The sequence below is a fragment of the Mus pahari genome, chromosome 2 (genome assembly GCF_900095145.1).
Source record: "Mus pahari chromosome 2, PAHARI_EIJ_v1.1, whole genome shotgun sequence".
Classification (NCBI taxonomy): Eukaryota; Metazoa; Chordata; class Mammalia; order Rodentia; family Muridae; genus Mus; species Mus pahari.
In genome coordinates this window covers 107,709,061-107,727,710 of record NC_034591.1, presented here as the reverse complement: position 1 = coordinate 107,727,710, position 18,650 = coordinate 107,709,061, and the positions used below count along the sequence as shown (strand labels likewise).

The 18,650-nt window shown below is 48.2% G+C and overlaps 1 protein-coding gene across 7 annotated transcripts in view; it reads left to right on the top strand.

The window, feature by feature from the left end:
• Window positions 1-18,650, top strand: part of Iqsec1 (IQ motif and Sec7 domain 1) — a 329,946-nt gene that overhangs the window by 196,090 nt on the left and 115,206 nt on the right. For 4 of the 7 annotated variants that reach the window (XM_029535251.1, XM_029535248.1, XM_029535250.1 and 1 more), the window contains one exon: window positions 4,287-4,331. The exons of 2 other annotated variants lie outside the window; for them this stretch is intronic. In XM_029535251.1, coding sequence (XP_029391111.1) covers window positions 4,287-4,331 — 45 coding nt within the window. Of the gene's footprint in view, window positions 1-4,286; window positions 4,332-9,064; window positions 9,479-18,650 lie in introns of those variants that run through there. One more of the 7 variants, XM_029535249.1, reaches the window with a different exon arrangement.

Below are 18,650 nucleotides of genomic sequence, written 5' to 3'. Positions count from 1 at the left end.
AAAAAGAGAAATGACTCCTTGTGCCTTGTAAGGCTCATGGGAGGATAAGATAAAGCAGATAGGGCCCTGTGTGAGATGGACTTCCCATTGCACGCTACACGTTGCTGTGGTCACAGCAGGGGCAATGCTGGGATAGAATCATCAGTGAGGGTGGAATCCCTGTCCTATGGCAGGGTATCCAGGGGGCCTAGCACCATCTGGAGGCATCTTGTTAGCTTACCCTGGTATTACTTTACATGAAGTGTCTGTGACTGACAGCCAGGCTTGGGGGATAAGCACTGGTCCCTCATTCAGGTAAGGTTTCTAAAGGCCAACCTGCCACTCATGTCATCATGGATCCTGTTTACTAGCCCTGCCCACTGCTTCCTCAATGCCCTGTTGGCTACCATATGGCTACCCAGATGGACTGTGAGCATTCTAGAAAGTTCTTGACTCTGCCCACCCCCACACCCCCATGGTTCTCTGCTTGGCCTGTTCAGTGGACCATTAATACCAGGTAGAGTTGCTCTAGAGCTGGTGGTGTGTAGACCTAGGGAGCTTTGGCTCCACAGCAGACCACAGCAGAGAGAGCTCATTGGCCTTCAGCAGAGTACAGGTTCTGGCAAGGCCCTAGTGCAAGGACAGTAGGAGAACTGAGGCTGAAATTTGGATTGCTGATATAGGCACCCAGCATTCTGCTTGGAATGTCCAAGCAGTGGTCACACATAGTCTCCCATAAGAACAGCAGGAAGTCCTGGTTTGGGGATGTGGATAGTGCCCACTGCAATAGGAGAAGGTATCCTGTGTGGGAAGCCAGCAGGGCATTACAGAGAAAGTCAGTCCCAGGAAGTCTTAGTCAATGTTCTATTGCTGTAAAGAAATGTTACGATCAAGGCAACTCTTATAAAGGGGCTTAGTCCATTATCATCATGGCAACAAATATGACAGCAGACAGGCATGGTGCTGGAGAAGTAGCTAGGAGCTACATCCTGATCTTTAGACAGACAGACAGACAGAGACAGAGAAGAGAGACAGAGAGAGACAAAGAGACAAAGAGAGAGAGAAAGAATAGTGATTGGGCCTGGGTGCATGGACTTCTGAAACCTCCAAACTGGCTCCCAGTGACACACTTCCTCCAAACAAGGCCATGCCTCCTAATCCCGCTCGAATAGTGCCACCCCCTGGTGATAAAGCATTCAAATATATGAGCCTATGGGGCCATTCTTATTCAAACCACCATATTTCACTCCCTGGCCCCCATAGGCTTATAGCAATATCACAATGCAACATGTAATCGGTAGCTCTCAGAGTCTTTCACAGTCACAACATTGTTTAAAAATCCAAAGTCCAAGTCTTTTCTGGGACTCATGACCGTCTCTCTCTTTTTAAATTGTAAGCCCCTGTAAAATTAAAATGAAAAAGATTACATATTTCTAACATACAGTGGGACAGAATAGAATTTCAACTCCAAAAGAGAGGAAAGGGAACATAGTGAGGAAATACTGGATCAAACCAAGAATGAAACCCAGCTGGGCAAACTCCAAATTCTGTATCTCTATGTTTGATGTCAAACCAGTCTTTAGATCTCCAATTCCTTTTAGCTTTGTTTACTGCAATACACTTCTCTCTTGGGCTGGTTCCACACCAGGTCTACAGCTCTCCTTCGCATGTATCTCATGACTTTAGTATCTTCATCATCTTGGGATCACAAACACAATCCAGCAATTGAGGTTTTACATTCAGAACTTTATGCAGTGGCCGACTCTTGGCTTCTCTGCAGGGACAAGCTTGATACAGGCCTGGCCTCAGCAGCTCTCCTTAGTGGTGGAGGGAGATTGCACAACCCCTTTATTTTAATCTTGACTCTGAAGCCAGAACTATGAGGTGGAAGCGGCTCAGGAATTTGGCCTCTTCCTTCAGTCACATTGTATCGGCTTCCGTTGCTGATGGTTTCCTTCACTGCTTAAGCCTTTCTTTAATTCCTTTTCAGGAGTTGGAACCTTAGCTGAGTGGTGTCTTGCCCTGAGGTCACTTTATTCCATTTAGCATTAGGCTTTACTTTTATTTCCTTGAACACTGGCCTTGGCTCCAATATTACATTCCCTGGTGCTACTTTTCTCCTCAAACTACGTTTTGTTTTGTTTTGTTTTTTCTTGCTCAGCTTACTCCTTTTCATTATAGATATGCATAAGAATAACCACCAATAACCATGCAACACAGTCAATACTAGGCTGTCTTGAAATCTCCTCTACCATTGTCATTAATTAAAAATTCTCCAATTTAGCTTCAGGCAGATTTTTAGGATGAGGGCCTCTTGATCACTTACTAATATCCTTCCCCTCTGAAACTTCTTGAGCTATTCACATTGCTGTCTGCACCACTTCTTTCACAGTTATACTAGTATAGCCCATTAAAGCTCATTTAAAGCATTCAACTGCTTTCTTAATCCAAATCCACATCCTCCTCACAAGCAGCATGATCAGGCCTGTCACAGCAGTACCCCCAGTCCATGGTATCAACTTCTCTGTCTTGGTCACTATTCTTTTGCTGAAGAAACACCATGACCAAGGCAATTCTTAAAAAGGAAGGCATTTAACTGAGGGCTTGTGTTAATCCCATTGTACGAGATTAAGATCATTACCACAGTTTTTGAGCCTGATTTGAAGCAAGCTTGCATTAAATACTGGCTAGGAAGATGGACCCTGGCCAGATCCATTCCAGAGTTCCCAGAAGATGGCCACAAGTCACATTTTCCAGAGGTTTATAAAGACAAACCTCTAAGGCTACATACTTCCTACCAGGTCAAGTCACGGGGAAGCATACACACTGAACATACTTCTTGTCTACATACCTCCTACCTATATACAATCAGGAGCAAGTATATATCCTGACGTACTTCCTGCCTACATATCTCCTGCCTACATCCAATCAATGGCAAGCTTTCTGCCTATGTACCTCCACCTACATGTGATCAAGCACATCCAGTCAGTTGGATCAAACTTGTGGCTTGTTATCTTACATAAATAGCCCCCAGGAATTCAGGAAGTATCTGACCTTGGGCAAGGGGCTTACAGGTTTAATGGATCTCTTAGGGACAGTAACAAAAACTTAAAACAAATTTGGCTCTCACATTTGCTTACAGTTTCAGGAGCCTAGTCCATTATTATGGCAGGAGGCATGTCAGCAGGCAGGTGGGGTGCTGGAGAATAAGAGCTACATCCTGATCCATAGGCAGAGGTGGGGGTGGGTGTTGGAGGACAGACAGAGACAGATACAGGGACTAGGTCTGGCATAGGCTTTTGATACCTCAAAGCCTACCCCCAGTGGCCTACTTTTTCCACCAATGCCATACCTACTTCAGTAAGACCACACCTCCTAATCCTTCTCAAATAGCACCACTCCCTGGTGGCTAAGCATTCAAATATATGAGCCTATGAGATCCATATTTATTCACACCACATACAGCAGAACTGCCCTTTCCTAGCAGATGTTCCCACATGACCAGTAGAAGGTGACAACTGGACCCCCTCACCCCAATACTGTAGAATACAGGGGAGAATGTGGAGTGTGGTCCTGGGCAGGGCAAGCTTGCCTCACTACTGTTTCCTTTTCACACACAGGGAGACTGAGACATGGGATGGGAAATGACTTACACCAAGCTTATTTCACAGCTGGTACATGAAGGGGTCAAGATATGATCCTAGTGTGGCCAGTCCTACTCATACACCATTAGCACAGCTATAGTTTGATCAAAGAAAGAATTGGGAACCAGGCTTTGGGGCCCAGAGCTGCACCACAGGGCTGTGAACTGGGACAGGGAGTGGGGCTTGGGCTTCCTCTCCCAATGTGGAATCTGTAAAGTCTGGTCAGGACTCTTTAGAGGAAGGATCATGGCAGTACCCTGTTAACTATATGCAAATTTAAATCCCAGCCCAGGACTGGATGTAGCTCAGCTGTAGGAGCTTGCTTATGAACAAGGCCTTCTATCATGATTCCCAGAATCACATTCTCTCTTTGGGGGGGAAAAATCTCAGACCTGAGAGCTATTTGACCCTGTCTGTAGTACATCCTCTCCCCAACCTTGGTTTCCTCATCTGAGAAGGAAGCAGATGGACTGGCATTGCCAAAGACCCTTTGTGCCAGTACCAGGCTGAGGTGTGGGTGGCAGTGCAACCTCTGGGGACATCAGAGGGAAGTTAAAGCACATGGTTTCTTGTCTGAGGCCACCCACGTGACCTGAGCGGGCAGGGTGCCAAGGGGCTTGCTGTGGGACCATTAGTAACCCTGTCTCGCTTTTACCACCCCAGGAGCTCCCTGGAAACCGGAAGCAGCCTCTCCACTGACCGATACAGGTACTGTCCTGATCTGCCTCTCCTGTCTCAAGGCCACCAAGGCTCACATTTCACCTGGGGTGGAGAGGAACCCTTGGGGGTGGTGAGAATTGACCTTCCTAGTAGAAGACCCCCCAGCTTCCCCAGATGTCACAGGTCCTGCTGATATGCCCCCAGAAAAATACGTACAATTGAAGCAGATCTCCCAAGCAAGGACTCCCAAGATCTCCCAAGCAAGGAGGCCCAAGGCCTCCCTCAGCAGAACTGAGGTCCTCTGGAAGTCGGGTTGTGCTGAGGCTGATTGTTGCAAGATCCAAGGCTGGAGTTCCAGGAGGAGCAGCCTGCAGTAGGCAGTTCCCATGACAACCAAAGCTGGAGTCAGTGAGAGCCTGGAATTTCCATTGATTGGCAGTGTGCTGGAGGCCTGGTGCTGTTTCTGTATGCTTCAGATCTCAATGTTCTTATCCAGGGTCTTCAAAAAAAAGCGCACTCCATTTTTACTGGAAAGATTGATTATTAGATACTTGGCTGGACGTGAAGCTCAGTTGGTAGAGCCTTTGCTTAGTATGCAAAAGGCTTTGGGTTCCATCTGTATAATCAAGAGTGGTAGTGCACATCTGTGATCCCTGCACTTAGTAGATGGAAGCAGAAGATAAGTTTCAGATCATCCTTGGCTACATAGGCAAGACTCTTGACACTCTGCCTCAAAACAAACAAAGCCAAAACCTACCCAAAGAAAAATTAGATATTGGACTCCTGCCCTTGCTAGGGCCCAAAGAGCTTTGCTCCCTGTATCATGGGCAGGAGTGGCTCTAAGAACTGTGTGTGTGTGTGTGTGTGTGTGTGTGTGTGTGTGTGTGTGTGTGTGTGTTGATTTGATGTGACTAGAGTTGAGGTGCATCTGTACTGTGTGGTAGGATTTGAAGTTGGCTGTCCCATTTGGAGTTGTATTTTGAGCCACTCCCAGAAAAAGGCCCAGACTGTGCAGGACTGAGGGTTCAGGAGCCAGGGTGGGAGATGTGGCCACTCAGGAACTTGGTTTTTGGAATAGAGGAAACGTATGTGATGTGAACTGGGTACACTAAGCAGGGCCAGACTGCATGTCAGGCTACTGGCAATGCTATATAGAAATGTGAAAATTGTAGTGGGCAATTCCTAGCCCTTGTACATGCATATAACAAGGAGGTAGTAGTCTCTGTTCACATTCCCAGAGCTGGGCATTGCCCCAAGATGTGTACACAATTCTGTGTATGTATACTCCAGTGCCACTTACTACTACAGAGATTCATTTAATTATACCCAGTGAGACAGGACAGTTGTGGCCCTATGGTAGACATTGCTTGTTTAGTATCTACCAGGGAGACAGAGCTGGGATCTGAGCCTTGGGGTTCTGATGTATATGCTGTCCCAGTCCTACCCACATGTGTGACACACTTGACACACCAGTTTCTCATGTGGTTGTCAGACTCTTGCATACATGAGATCCAGAACATTTTTTAGTCCTGGTTCCTTCCAAGGAGACATTTGCCCATGGGCTTCCACACAGCAGTACTAGGGTATGCCAGGACCATAACCCACTTCAGGATTTACAGTCCATGCTCACACTTGGATACACTCACAGTTCCCAGCCCAGGCTGGCTCAGTATACCCTTATGTCTGAGGGTATCCAGGGCAGGGTATGCTGGGCCCCAGAGAAAAAAGTTCAAGAAACTCCAGTGGACAGCTGAGCCTCTGTCACTTTCTAGAACCTAGTGGAGTTGCTAAGAGTAGTGTCTCCATCTGCATGAACCCCTTTGTCACCCCACAGCGGTGGGGGCCTACTAAAGGAAGTGCCAGAAATCCCAGGAATGAAGGGAAGAAAAGGTAGATGGAGCTCTTGATTCAGAATATGTGAGGACTGAATGGGGTTGATTGAGTCCCCTACTGACTGGAGATGGCTGTATAGTTCACATCAAAGTTAGCCCAAGGTCTCTCCAGACCAGGCAGGGCTGTGGCTAGGGTAGCCCTTTGCTTCCTAGAGGGCAGAGCTGGGGGTCAGAGGAAGGCTCAGGTAGCCACTCCTTCATTCAACCCTGGTTCCTGAGTATCTGTCGATGTCAAGCCCTCAGGACACCACAGCCACTGTCCTGCTACCCTTGCATCTATGTGGCAGGGCTTTGCAACAAAGGCACAAATTCCACTTCTTAGTATAATGTCCCAGGGAGGGGCATGACAAGGACTGAAGGAAAAGGGTAAATGGCACCGAGTGACCAGAGGGAAGTTAGGGGAAGTAGTTCTGAGGAGTCTCAGCTGGCTAGCCTTGGTGGGCGGGATGGGATCTGCATCTCTTCTGGGAACTAGTGCCAAAGCCCTGAGGTGGAGCATGTACAGTATGTTTGCAGCACAGCATTGAAGCAGATGCTAAATGACATCTGCTGAAATCTCTGTTACCTGTGATATGTGTGACCTGCTTTGGAATCCTCACAGCCCCCTTTGGATTTGCCAGAGCCAGCTCCTGTGTGTGCACATTCTTTACTTGAGAAAGATGGACCCAGAGAGATCAGGAAGATTGGACCAGATCCGTGTCTGAGACCCAGGGCTCCACTGCACCCCTCCAGCCACCTGGCCTCTGTGGCCTCCTTACGGGGGCAGGGATCTGCAAGCCCCTGAGAAAGTGTGCTTCAAGCTCTGGTGGAAGAGTGCCACAGCCTATCCCTACCCTGCCCCGCCCCGCCCCACCAAGGTTCTAAAGGCTCCACAGCCTGGGAAATCAGAAACAAAGGTCCCAGCCAGTAATTGCCGCCTTTCACAGGCATAGCCAGCTTCCTCTGCCACATGCGTGAGAGGGAAGCCAATGTCCTTGTCCCAAGAAGGGGGTGGTGGCACTCTGGGTGGGGGAAGGGAACAGCATAAGCCACCTTGGCAAACAGGGTCATCTCTCAGACAGATGGTCACCTCCCCTTCCCTGCCTGCCCCTCAGCTGTCTTCTGCTTATGAAGTAGGAGGTCCTGCTCAGTTCTGAGAATGATGGTGTAACCGTCCCCCTTCCTCATCCGCAGCAGTCCAGTGCATGCAGTGGAGCTTGCTCTGGCTCCTGCACTCCTCCAGTCCGATAACCCCAGGACCCACTCTCTAGACCCAGTTTCTCAGCCCAGCACTTCCAACAGAGAAGTCAGGGTTGAGAATCCTTTTCTGTACTGAGTAGCATAATTGGTAGCATCTAATTATCCCTCAACACCAGCCCTGCTGGTGACAACCAAACACTTCTCTAGGTGTTACCCAGGTGGTAACACACTGGTGACAAGTCATCTCTGGTTGAGGACACCTGTTGTAGATGGAGAGCTTGCTGGTGGCTACAGGTGAAATTGTCTTGCCAGGCCAGGTGCCTTGCTTGACTTTGTACAGGTCTCCACCCTGTTCTTAGGAGCTGGGCTTTCTAGCTCAGGGTGCATGGAGCTCAGGTCTCTCCTAGCTGCTGGACTTGGAGCTCTGTGTATATACATCTTGAACACAGGATGTTCCCTGAGTTTTTGTTTTCTCATCTGTAGGGAGAAAGTAGCCTTCTTTGTAAAGATGCAAATTGATACAGATTTGGAGCCTGAGATGACCAAGTGAGATTGGCACTTAGGAAACTCCCTTGGGTTCTGAGATCGTCCCAGTTGCCTTCTAAGGTTCTCATACTTTCCCCTGCTGATGGTGGAGCAGCTGCTGGTGCAGCCATTGATGGAAATATGTGGTCCCTCCCTGGGGGCACTCCAAGCTGATGAAGGAAACTGTGGGTCAGACAAGAGTCAGGCATCCAGGAGGAATCACACTTGGTGACAAAGGAGGCTGAGCTGCTTTATTGGGACATCTAGGGAAGGTAGGCATCTGAGTCGTAATGGGGATATGATCAGGTGTGAGGCATTCTTAGCAGAGGGAACCTTACTCAGGGCTAAAAGGATGCACCAGGGGGAAAGGGGGACAGGTAGGCTCTGTGTCCAGGTACCAGAGAGGTCAGACCACTAGCAGAGTGTCCAACAGTTGCTTGGTGAGGAACCCTGCCTTTCTTTATTCTGAGTGCAACAGGATGGGGTGTGGGGGTGGGGTAGGGTGGGCATCAAATTGGTGTCTGGAAACAAAATGATGCATTAAGGTCACTGGCTGGTATGTGAGGAATGGGCCACTGGAGTTGATAGAGAAACTAGCCAACCAACCAAGGGACAGGAAAGGAGACAGAGGATGGATTCTGCTTTTAGCCTGCATCTACCAGGCCTTATGGCCCACAGAGTCCCAGACTCAGCCTGGGAAACAATGCCCTGTTTGGCCAAGGCCCCTCAGCCCAGCCACTGCCCTCCCACCCTCCCTCATTAGCTACAGGAGTCTCTTCTAGCAGCCAATGAGCAGCTGTCATTGCGGTTCCATTTTAGATTTTATCAATGTGTTCCTGTCGCCTGGGCAACGGAGCTGGCGGCCTTGTCAGTCTTTCCTATTGCCTCTCAGAGCCCAGTTACCCCCACCGCAAGCACCATGTGGCTACGTGGTGAGTTTTCAGTCTTGCAGGCCAGGCTGGGATTCCTCCACACATAATTTATCTGGCAGCGGAGGAGGCAAGTGTCTGTCTGTCACCTGGACCCCTCCCTCCCTGCTCCCCCCCNCCCCCCCCACCCCCCAGCTTGCCCTGTCTCTGCCACTCAGTCAAAGCAGGTGGGTGGACACTGGTTCGCCATCAGAACCCCGGCTTAGTTGGAAAAAGAGCTGGCAGAGCAGCTGCAGAAGCCATCACTCACAGGCTCCTCAGGAAGATGGGCTGGGGGCCCCCACAGTTCAGCATAACCAGGGATGCACTGGTTTGCTTTGGGGACCCCCAAGAGAGCCCCCAGAAGCACCGGGCACCAGAGACAGCAGCGTGAGCCTGCCCGGTGAGAGCGTGCACGCGGATGAGCTGCAGGCTTTTGTGCTGGCTGCTCTTTGTATTGGAGGCGCGCACTGTGTGAGCTGTACTAGGCAAGGCTGGGCCATGTAAGTGGGGGCCGCGGCAGGGACCAGCGGCCAGGCCTCCACCTCCTAGCAGCCCCTTGCTGTGTCTCTCTGGAGACACCACTGCAGTCCACTAGAGACTGGAAAGTGAAAATGCTCAAGTTCAAGTCTTTTTGCCTGGATTACTGGCAGTTCCTGTGCCTGCAGCCGTTGCATGGGGCCTATAAAAGGTAAGCAGATCCCCCTCTGCAGAGGACCTAGGCCGTGAGGGAAGAAAGTTCATCCTGAACCTGCCCAGCTTCATGACTGTCCTATTTCAGCTCAGGGTCCCTGCTACTGGCCAGGAAATGCTGGTGGCACTTAGTGTGGTCCACCCTGCAACTTGGCTTAACAATCCTTCTTCTCCCTCCAGGCTGCAAACTACTAGAAGGGGTTCTGTAAAGACATGGTTCCTTGACCATGCTAGAGTATAGCCCTGCTGCATAATTCTTGCTGCTGTGTCAACCCAGGGAGCCATTGAGGTACTGAATAGGTCTGGCTTCCAGGAAGGCAACAATGTAGCCCTGGCCTGTAGTCACACTCCTTCCAGTAGAAGAGTTGCTATGACAAGTGAATTGGGTGATTCCACCACTCAGCACAGATCAGGGTTGGCAGACTGGGGACCACCTGACCCTGAGGTCAGAGGACTGAAGTTGAGCATCTTTGCTCTAAGTACCACCTGGGACAGGCCACTTTTTTTCTTTGAGCCCATTTCCCCATCAGCAGAAATTTGGACCTGACAGCTGTAATAAGTGGGATTTGAGTGTTGCTTCCCACATTGACAAGGACTGGGGCTGAAAGCCTGAGTGTGTGTGTTTGTGTGTGTGTGTGTGTAAATGTATGAGAATGGCTATGAGTATGTGTGTGGGGGATTATGAGTCTTTATATCTTTGGAAAGTATATATAAAGTATTTAAATGTGGTGGTGGTGGTGGTGGTGGTGGTGGTGTGTGTCTGTGTGTGTGTGTGTGTGTGTGTGGTCTCCATGTACACTCTGCTCAAGTTATTCATGCTATGTCCTGCAGTAGACTGCCATGTGGTCATGGCAGGGACATCTGGATGGCTGTAATTACAAACTTCAAGAAACAAACTATTTCATCTACTCTGGGGGAATTACTTTTTCCTGACTTCACACTCTGTGAAGTTCATGGCCATTAGTATGCATGCAGTTCTGGGAAAGTGTGGAAGCTTTGCTTTCCATTCCTAGAGGACTTTCTTGGAAGAGGATGCTGAGGGTCCCACAGCCACTATAGAAAGGAAGTCTCCGTACTTGGGTGAGTGCCAAGCAGTGAGGCCCGTCCTGCATCTGATTACTCCAGCCACATGAGCTGTAGGTGCTTGCATCAGGGCCTCAGCACACACAGTACATACAGCTGGAGAGACTTTTGTCTCTTAGGTTATGTGTGTCCCTCCAGGGCTGAATGCCCTGTGTGCCCAGGAACACCTGTGCTTGATCCTTAGCACGAGGGTGGAGAATTATACTGTTGTTAATCTCATCCCCCCCCAAAGGGGGGGGGGCAGTACAGCCCTTCATGAAGCTGAGATAAGTGAGACACAAGCACAGAGCTGTGTCCGTGTGGCCTGGGGATTAAAACTCAGGTCTCTCTGTTCTGAGACAGACTTTTTCAGTTATCTATAGCTTCAGACCATGAGAAGAAAAGGAGCATATTCTGTCCGCTGTAGGAGGCATGTGATCAGAGCCTTGGCAGAACAGAGTGTCTGTGTCTGAGTGGAACTTCCAGAAGTGACCTCTTACAGCGGAGGGCATGTCTGAAGGGCTTTGCTAGCAAAGCATGGGACAAGCCTAAGGACTTTGAAAGAACTGAGGGTCTTCAGGACACGAGAAAAGCCACATGACATCATCAGGGCTGGATGTTGTGCTGTAATCACTGGAGAGCCCATTAAGGACCTTGGCTATGGCAAACTCAGGTTTACACTAAGGGCCACATGGTCCAAGAGTAAAAGATACAAGCCAACAGCAGCCCTCCCACCTATCCATGTGGCAGGTTCTTATTCAGTGCATATGCCCTTTCCTTCAGGGCTCCCAGCCTGCCAAGGGAGACCCACTAACAAGCCTGAAAGCTGAGGCAGGGATGGACAGCTACAAGACTCTTCAGCATAAAGGAGGCCTCCAGGAGGAGCTGGGAAGGCTTACTGTTGGTGATGATGTCTGAATGATGCCTGGGGGTAGACACTGGATTTGGTTGCCAGCAGTGGACAGTACTTGTTTATTTAGACTATTCAAAGGTGAGGAGGAAGCAGTGGGGAGGTGGTTACAAAGAAAGGCAGGACAGTGATATAAATGCTGAGGCTCTGACACCTGCTGCCTACGACTCTCCATTGAAGGCACTGACCTGAGCAGAGGGAGGTGGGCACATCCCACTTTCTAGGTTAAAAAACTGAGACACAGGAGGATATACTTTGGCTGTAGTTACAAGGCTAATTCAGAGTATAGTCATAAGGTAAACAAGGCCAGAGAAGCTACTGTACTGCTCACTGAGTGCTGATGGCTATTCACTGAGGTGAGCACCATGCTCAAAGCAGGGATTTGTCCTCTTTCCATCCACTGCTCACCACAACCATGATGGTGTATCAAGGACACGAACAGGAACTTTGGATGCAGTCAGCTCCTGTTTGGCCAGGAGCTTCAGGAAGTCTCTTTATCCATTCTCTGATGCTCTGCTGGGCACTCTCTAAGGTGGCCAGGTCTGCTACCCACCCCTTTAGCAGCTCTTTGGGGACTCTGGAAAAGTGCGTGAAAGCACCAGAGGCTCTGTATCTGGTGAGGTGTATCTGGTGAGGTTTAGCTAGTGGCTATGCAGCCCCAGGGGCTCTCCTCACAGAGGCTTTGAGCACAGCCACTTGGCTTTTCGCCTGATGCCATATTTCCTTGTTTAAAACTGCGACCCAAAACTTAAAGAGTATGAAAAGGGTGTTGTGCAGACAATGCATAATTAACCACTTCTAAACACAGGGTGTGCCAGGCTCCCTTGAAGCTGTTAATTATTCTTCATTAGTGGTCGTAAGTTAATGTAGACTGATTCTGGAGCCCCGCCAGTGGCTGGGTCTGGTTGGAACTTGTGACTTCTTTAACTAGAAATCATACTGAACTGTTGAGGAATGCCTCTGGTTTCTTACTGCTGTGGGTAGGAAGCTGCAGACTCTTTATCCATGAGAGGAACATCTGAGGGTGTTGTTAATGAAATAAACCAGATACAGAGAAAACAAGGAAGACCTTTCTGTCCTCTGGCATAAGATGGCCCTGTGCAGCCTCTCAAGTCTCATCCTGCTTACATCCTAGACCCAGAGCCCAGCAGAACCTCATGTCAGGATCCTGCATTTCCAGGTACAGTTTGGTGACTTTGCTAATACATAAGATGGGTTCCCCCATTTTCAACTTGAAATACATAACAGGATGTTCTGCTATTTGCTTTAAATATTTTGTGGTAAAATATGTAACATAGAACCTGCTTTGATTCCAGTACAGATGCAGAGGCAGGCAGATAGATCTCTGTGAGTTAGAGGTAGCCTGGTCTACAAAGTTCCAGGTCAGCCAGAGCTACATGGTGAGACCCTGTCTCAAAACCAAACAAACAAATACTTTCATTATTTCATTGTGCTGGCAGAGCTGGCTCTGAACTGGGTTCAAAACACCCTCCTGCTTCAGCCTTCAATTGCTAGGAACACAGATGTGCACCATTGAGCCCCATAAAAGCCACCATGGTAACCAATTCACTGGTCCCTGTAGAACTATATTCACACCCACCACCCACCTCTAGAATGTTCCCAATTTCACAAATCAAAATTCTGTCCCCATTAAACACTGATCCTAACTCCCCATAGCCCCACAGTGCTACTTTCTATTTCTAGGGTCCCCACCTCAAGTATTTGTCCTTGAGAGACTTCTTGTTTCATTTGGTATACTGTCTCCAAGGTCTATCTGCAGTCTAACATGGGCCACAGCTGTCTTCCTTTCTAAAGCTCAATCTACTGGAAGTTTCTACCCTATTTTGCTTCTATATTGGGGGGAGGGGGACACTGCAGTTGCTCCTGCCTTGGGTGTTATGAACAGCACCACTGCATGTGGTTATGCAAGTCACTCTTAGCTGTGAGGTGTGGAGGTAAATTCAAGTCACAGCACTTGAGAGGTAGAGGCACAGGTGGGGTCTATCTGTTAGTTCAAAGACAGCCAGGGATATGTAGGGAGACCTTGTCTTTAAAAAAAAAAACAAAAAACATTGCAACTTGGTTTATGCATTCAGTCTTTTAAGGTTTATTTATTCAATACTGGAGAGAAAAATTCTTCAAATGCACCAGGCAAGTGTTCTACCACTGAGTTCTAACCCCAACCCATTCATTCAACACATCACTAGAGAGATTCATCATGTTGTTGTGTATGGTCCCCCTCCATTCATCTGTGTTGGTGTGTTGGATTCCATTACACAAATAGCTGCATGTTCAAAGTTATAGTCAGGGCAGTGATTCATCCTTTCTTGTGCTTCCTAGCTCTTGAGCTGTGGCATTCCTGTGGATGTGTACAGGGTAGTGTGTGAGTGAGAGCCTTCAACTCTCCTGGGCTTAGCAAGGTCACTTTCTAAAGAGTTTGTGACAGCATATGGGTGAACATTAGCTCTACATTCTTGCCAAGCAGAGTATTAGAAGCCTTGTGATGTTTTTATTGTAAAAGCTAAGAGGAAGAGTGAGACGAAGAGGTGTGCCAGTGGTGTGAAGTTGCCTCCGGGGCTCTCAGCGTTCAGCAGTGTGGTGTAATGTCACTCATCTAAGCTTCTACTATGGGATTCCAGTTTCCCAGGAGAGGGACCTCAGGGGCCCCTACCTTGTTACATACTGACCTTATACCCTATCCTCCAAACATGGTGGTTAGTGGAAACAGCTCACAGCATACCAGTTATTCACTTACTTCCTGAGGCCTGGGTTTTACAAGTCAGAACACTAACTTGTGAGGCTGCTCCCCAACCATGGGCACCATATAGGGCTCAGAGGGCTCCTGGGGGCATGGATTAAAAAGGGGCCTGTCAGGGCTTTGAGGAAATATAAGCACTTGCTGCTCGCCACGTCTCAGGTCTTGTCTCCGTCTATCAGGATTAGGACAGCCTGAGGGCTCTGCAGGCTCATGAGAATCCATGCAGTCTTGCATGGATTGATGGCAAAAACTCTCCATCACTGAGATGTAGGTGTTAGGTGTTTGTGCTGCCTCAATGAGTGACATCCTGTCTAGTGAATACTGCTGGGTTGAACTTGTGGCTCGATGGCAGAGAGCTTACCTAGCATGCCCAAGGCCAAGGTTCCATGCCACTTCATGGCAAGTGGGTGGGTGGGGACCACAAAGAAAAAAATAAAGGGAGCCTAGAGAGGTGTCTGGGCTGTTAAGGGTGCTTGTTGCTCTTGTAGAAGACCTAAGTTAGGTGCCAAGCACCTATGTTGGGAGGCTCACCATAGCTGGTCACTCTAGCTCCAAGTAATCTTGGAATCCACAGGCAATGGTGTACACATACACACAGAGACAGTCTTATTATTGTTGCTGTGAAGAGAGATCAATACCAAGGCAACTTACAAAAGAAAGCATTTTTTTTAGACTTATTTATTTATTATATGTAAGTACATTGTAGCTGCCTTCAGACACTCCAGAAGAGGGAGTCAAATCTCGTTGCGGATGGTTGTGAGCCACCATGAGGTTGCTGGGATTTGAACTCAGGACCTTCGGAAAAGCAGTCGGGTGCTCTTACCCACTGAGCCATCTTACCAGCCCAAAAGAAAGCATTTAACTAGGAACCTACTTAAAGTTTTAGAGGGTAAGTCCAGCAGGAGCAAGGTAGCAGACAGTCAGGCCTGGTGCTGAAGCAGTAGCTAAGAGCTTAAATCTTATCTTTTAATTGGGAGCAGAGAGAGTCAGACTGGGCCTGGTGTGGGCTTTTGAAACCTCAAAACCCACCCTCAGTTGCATACCTCCTCCAAGACCACACCTCCTGATCCTTCCCAAAATAGTTCTACCAACTAGAGAGCAAGCATTCAAATATATGTACCTATGGAAGCCATTCTCATTCATCCTATTAGACACATATAAACATGCAGATAGATGCACACATGTGTACACCTGGACACACATTCACATATAAATTTTTAAAAACTTACAAGAAAAAAGTAAGATAAATTTCTGTCTCTGAAGTGAATTTTATTTGCTTCCACCCCAAACCCAACAGAAAGAAAAGGGAAGCAATGTGGTTGGTTCCAGGAAGAAGATTGAGACCAGAGAGATTTGTTTTCCTGATGTCACAGAGATAGCATGCCATCAGCTTACCCAGGCTATTCATTACCCAGTGCCAATTAACACTTCCTGGATCACTATAATATTGTAGTTGCTGTGGCTGTATAGCAAATGAATGCAGAACCTAGTGGTTTAAACCGATGGTTCTTTTCTTTTGAGCAGAGATTTCTCTATTTACTGTCCCCTGGCACATCTTGAGGCCTGGGTTGGATTTCTAGAAGCACCCCTGACCTCATCCCCACCCCTGTGATCCAGGCTTCCTCAACCTTAGAGCAGTGGTTGGTCTTCAACCTGTGGTTCACAACCCCTTTGGCAAACCTCTATCTTCAAAAATATTTACATTATGATTCTTACAGTAGCAAAATTACAGTTATGAATTAGCAACAAAAGTAATTTTATGGTTGGGGTCATGACAACATTAAGAATTAAGAAATATTAAAGGGTCGGGCCGTGGTGGCACATGCCTTTAATCCCAGCACTTGGGAGGCAGAGGCATTTCTGAGTTGGAGGCCAGCCTGGTCTACAAAGTGAGTTCCAGGACAGCCAGGGCTATACAGAGATACCATGTCTTGAAAAAACAAAACAAAACAAACAAACAAACCAAAAGAAGTATTAAAGGGTTGCAACATTAAGGAGGTTTAAAACCACTGCCTTAGAAAGTGGTACATTGGGGTGACTAAGAGGAAGAGCCCAGTAGGACTTTGTTAACTTGTGTGTCCAGACCTCAGAAAACACCTGCATCACATTGCACTGTCACAAAGTCCTGCCCACTGTGGGAGGGTATTGAGACTGCATCTCCTGGCCTGGATCAGGATTCTTGTGGAACCTATGTGGTAGGATGCAGGTGTTGGGAATATTTGGAAACAGAGACAACCATGGTGATAACAGCAAGTCACTTTCTTCCCATGATGTGCAGGTCCCTAAGCTGAAACGAGCTTAGGAAAGTTGCTGGCTGGGAGAAAGGGAATGGGTACCTGAGACCCAGTTGGTCCTCAGCAAATGCAAGTGCTCTTATCAGTGAGGTTCTAAGTTCAGACCAAGGTGATTACTGAGGAGAGAAGTCACTTCCTCCAAGAAAGGGAAGAGGCTGAGTTAAACTGCAGAGCTGGGAGCTGGGAGAGGACTTACCAGGCTCACAAGGAAAGGCAGTATATCCTGGGGAAGGATTTGAGAACAAGGGTGTGAACAGGACACTTGTTAGGGCTATGAAGAAAGCCACAGACACCAGGTATGGTGGTACACATCTTTAATCTCAGCTCTGGGAGGCAGGTGGATATCTGAGTTTGAGGCCAACCTGGTCTACACAGCAAGTTCTAAGATAGCCAGAGCTACACAGGAAAACTCTGTCTCAAAGAAGGAAAGGGAGAGTGAGGAAAGGAAGGGAGGGAGGGAGGGGGGGAGGGAGGGAGGGAGGGAGGAAGGAAGGAGAGAGAGAGAGAGAGAGAGAAAGAGCTCAAATAAAGCAAGGGAAAATAAAGGCCACAGGCAAGGGAACAGAGGGTCATGGAGCCACTTGGGAGTTCAGGGTCTCAGCAGGAAGTTGGAAAAGTGGTTTGGGAACCAGGGCAGGGAAACATCGCTCTGGTTACCCAAGTGCAGGCTCACAGCTCTGGACAAGGCCTGCACAGCTGAGTCCCTCCACTTGGGTGGTTAAGTCTCAGGACAGTTTGATTATGGGTGCTCAGACAGTATCCCACCACTCATGCACAGGAACAGAAGCAGGAAGCAGTCTCCAGGTACCCAGTATCTGCTCACTAGGGCTGAAGTGGGTCTTTGCAGAAGACATCTGCTGCAGGGCAGTGTGCAGTGTTTCAGGCTCTGGCCAGCTGCCCTCTCACTTCAGGCACTTTGGCCAGACTTCTGGCCAGTGTGTGTCCGAGGGGGGTGGTAGGCAGGTGGGAAATTCAGTAGAGAGTCAATTTGGCTAAACTGCTATGGACTGGGAAATGCTGTGCTGGCATAGCTCCAGCCTGGTAAAGGAATAGAATTCAGGCAAGGGTAGAGAGAGGAACCCATGTCCTCTGGGGACACAAGGGACTCATGTCCTCTCTAACCTTACCACCTTACCCAATGATATGTGGAACCAGCCCTTGGGCTGAGGCACTGTGGACCAGGCCAGGCTCTGGCACTGTCTTCTGTGTTGGCAATTTTCCTGTGGTAGTGAGGTGGAAAGGTGGTATTGAATTCAGGGAGATCGGATGCATGGGGGCATTGTTGCTAGCCAAGACCTCCCTGAATTACCACAAGAGACACTTGTTGCCTTTGCTCACTGCTAAACTGAGCAGCAGGAAGATCATGCCAGTGCAGATGTCCAGCTGGTACAGAAAAGAACTCTTTCCCTGTTGTGGGCCTACTATGTGTTGAATTGTCATCCTCCTAACTTCTTGTATTGAAGTTATAACCCCAGCTCCTTCAGAGTGTGACCTGGTTTGGAAATCAGGTCTTTAAGGGGGTTAAGGTAAGATGGAGTGATGAGGATGGACTCCAGTCCATCTCCTTATAGAAGGAAACTTGGCACAGATGCACACAGGGTATGCTGCTGAGAGGGTTGGCTGTGCCCACTGCACTGGGCCGCAGGTGCCAGAAGGTTATATTAGAAGCATTCAGAGGAACCTTCAAGGGCACATTGCATGAAGTTAGTATCCGATCTGTGGGTCAAAACAGCAGGCGGCCTTTCTTATTCAGTAGCTTTGCCTTGTCAATTGGAGACCTTAATAGACAAGGCTCAGTAAAGGGGACTCTTGCCTGCCTGCTCATCAGCTGGGATGTCATCATTTTCCTGCCTTTAGATGCTAACTGAAACATGGACTCTGGGGCCTGTACTTATCAGCTTTGTAATGCTGTGAGTAGGTCAGAGGATGGATTAGATAGATAGATACATAGATACATGGATACATAGATACATAGATACATGGATACATAGATACATAGATACATGGATACATGGATACATAGATACATGGATACATAGATACATGGATACATAGATACATAGATACATGGATACATAGATACATAGATACATGGATACATAGATACATAGATACATGGATACATGGATACATAGATACATGGATA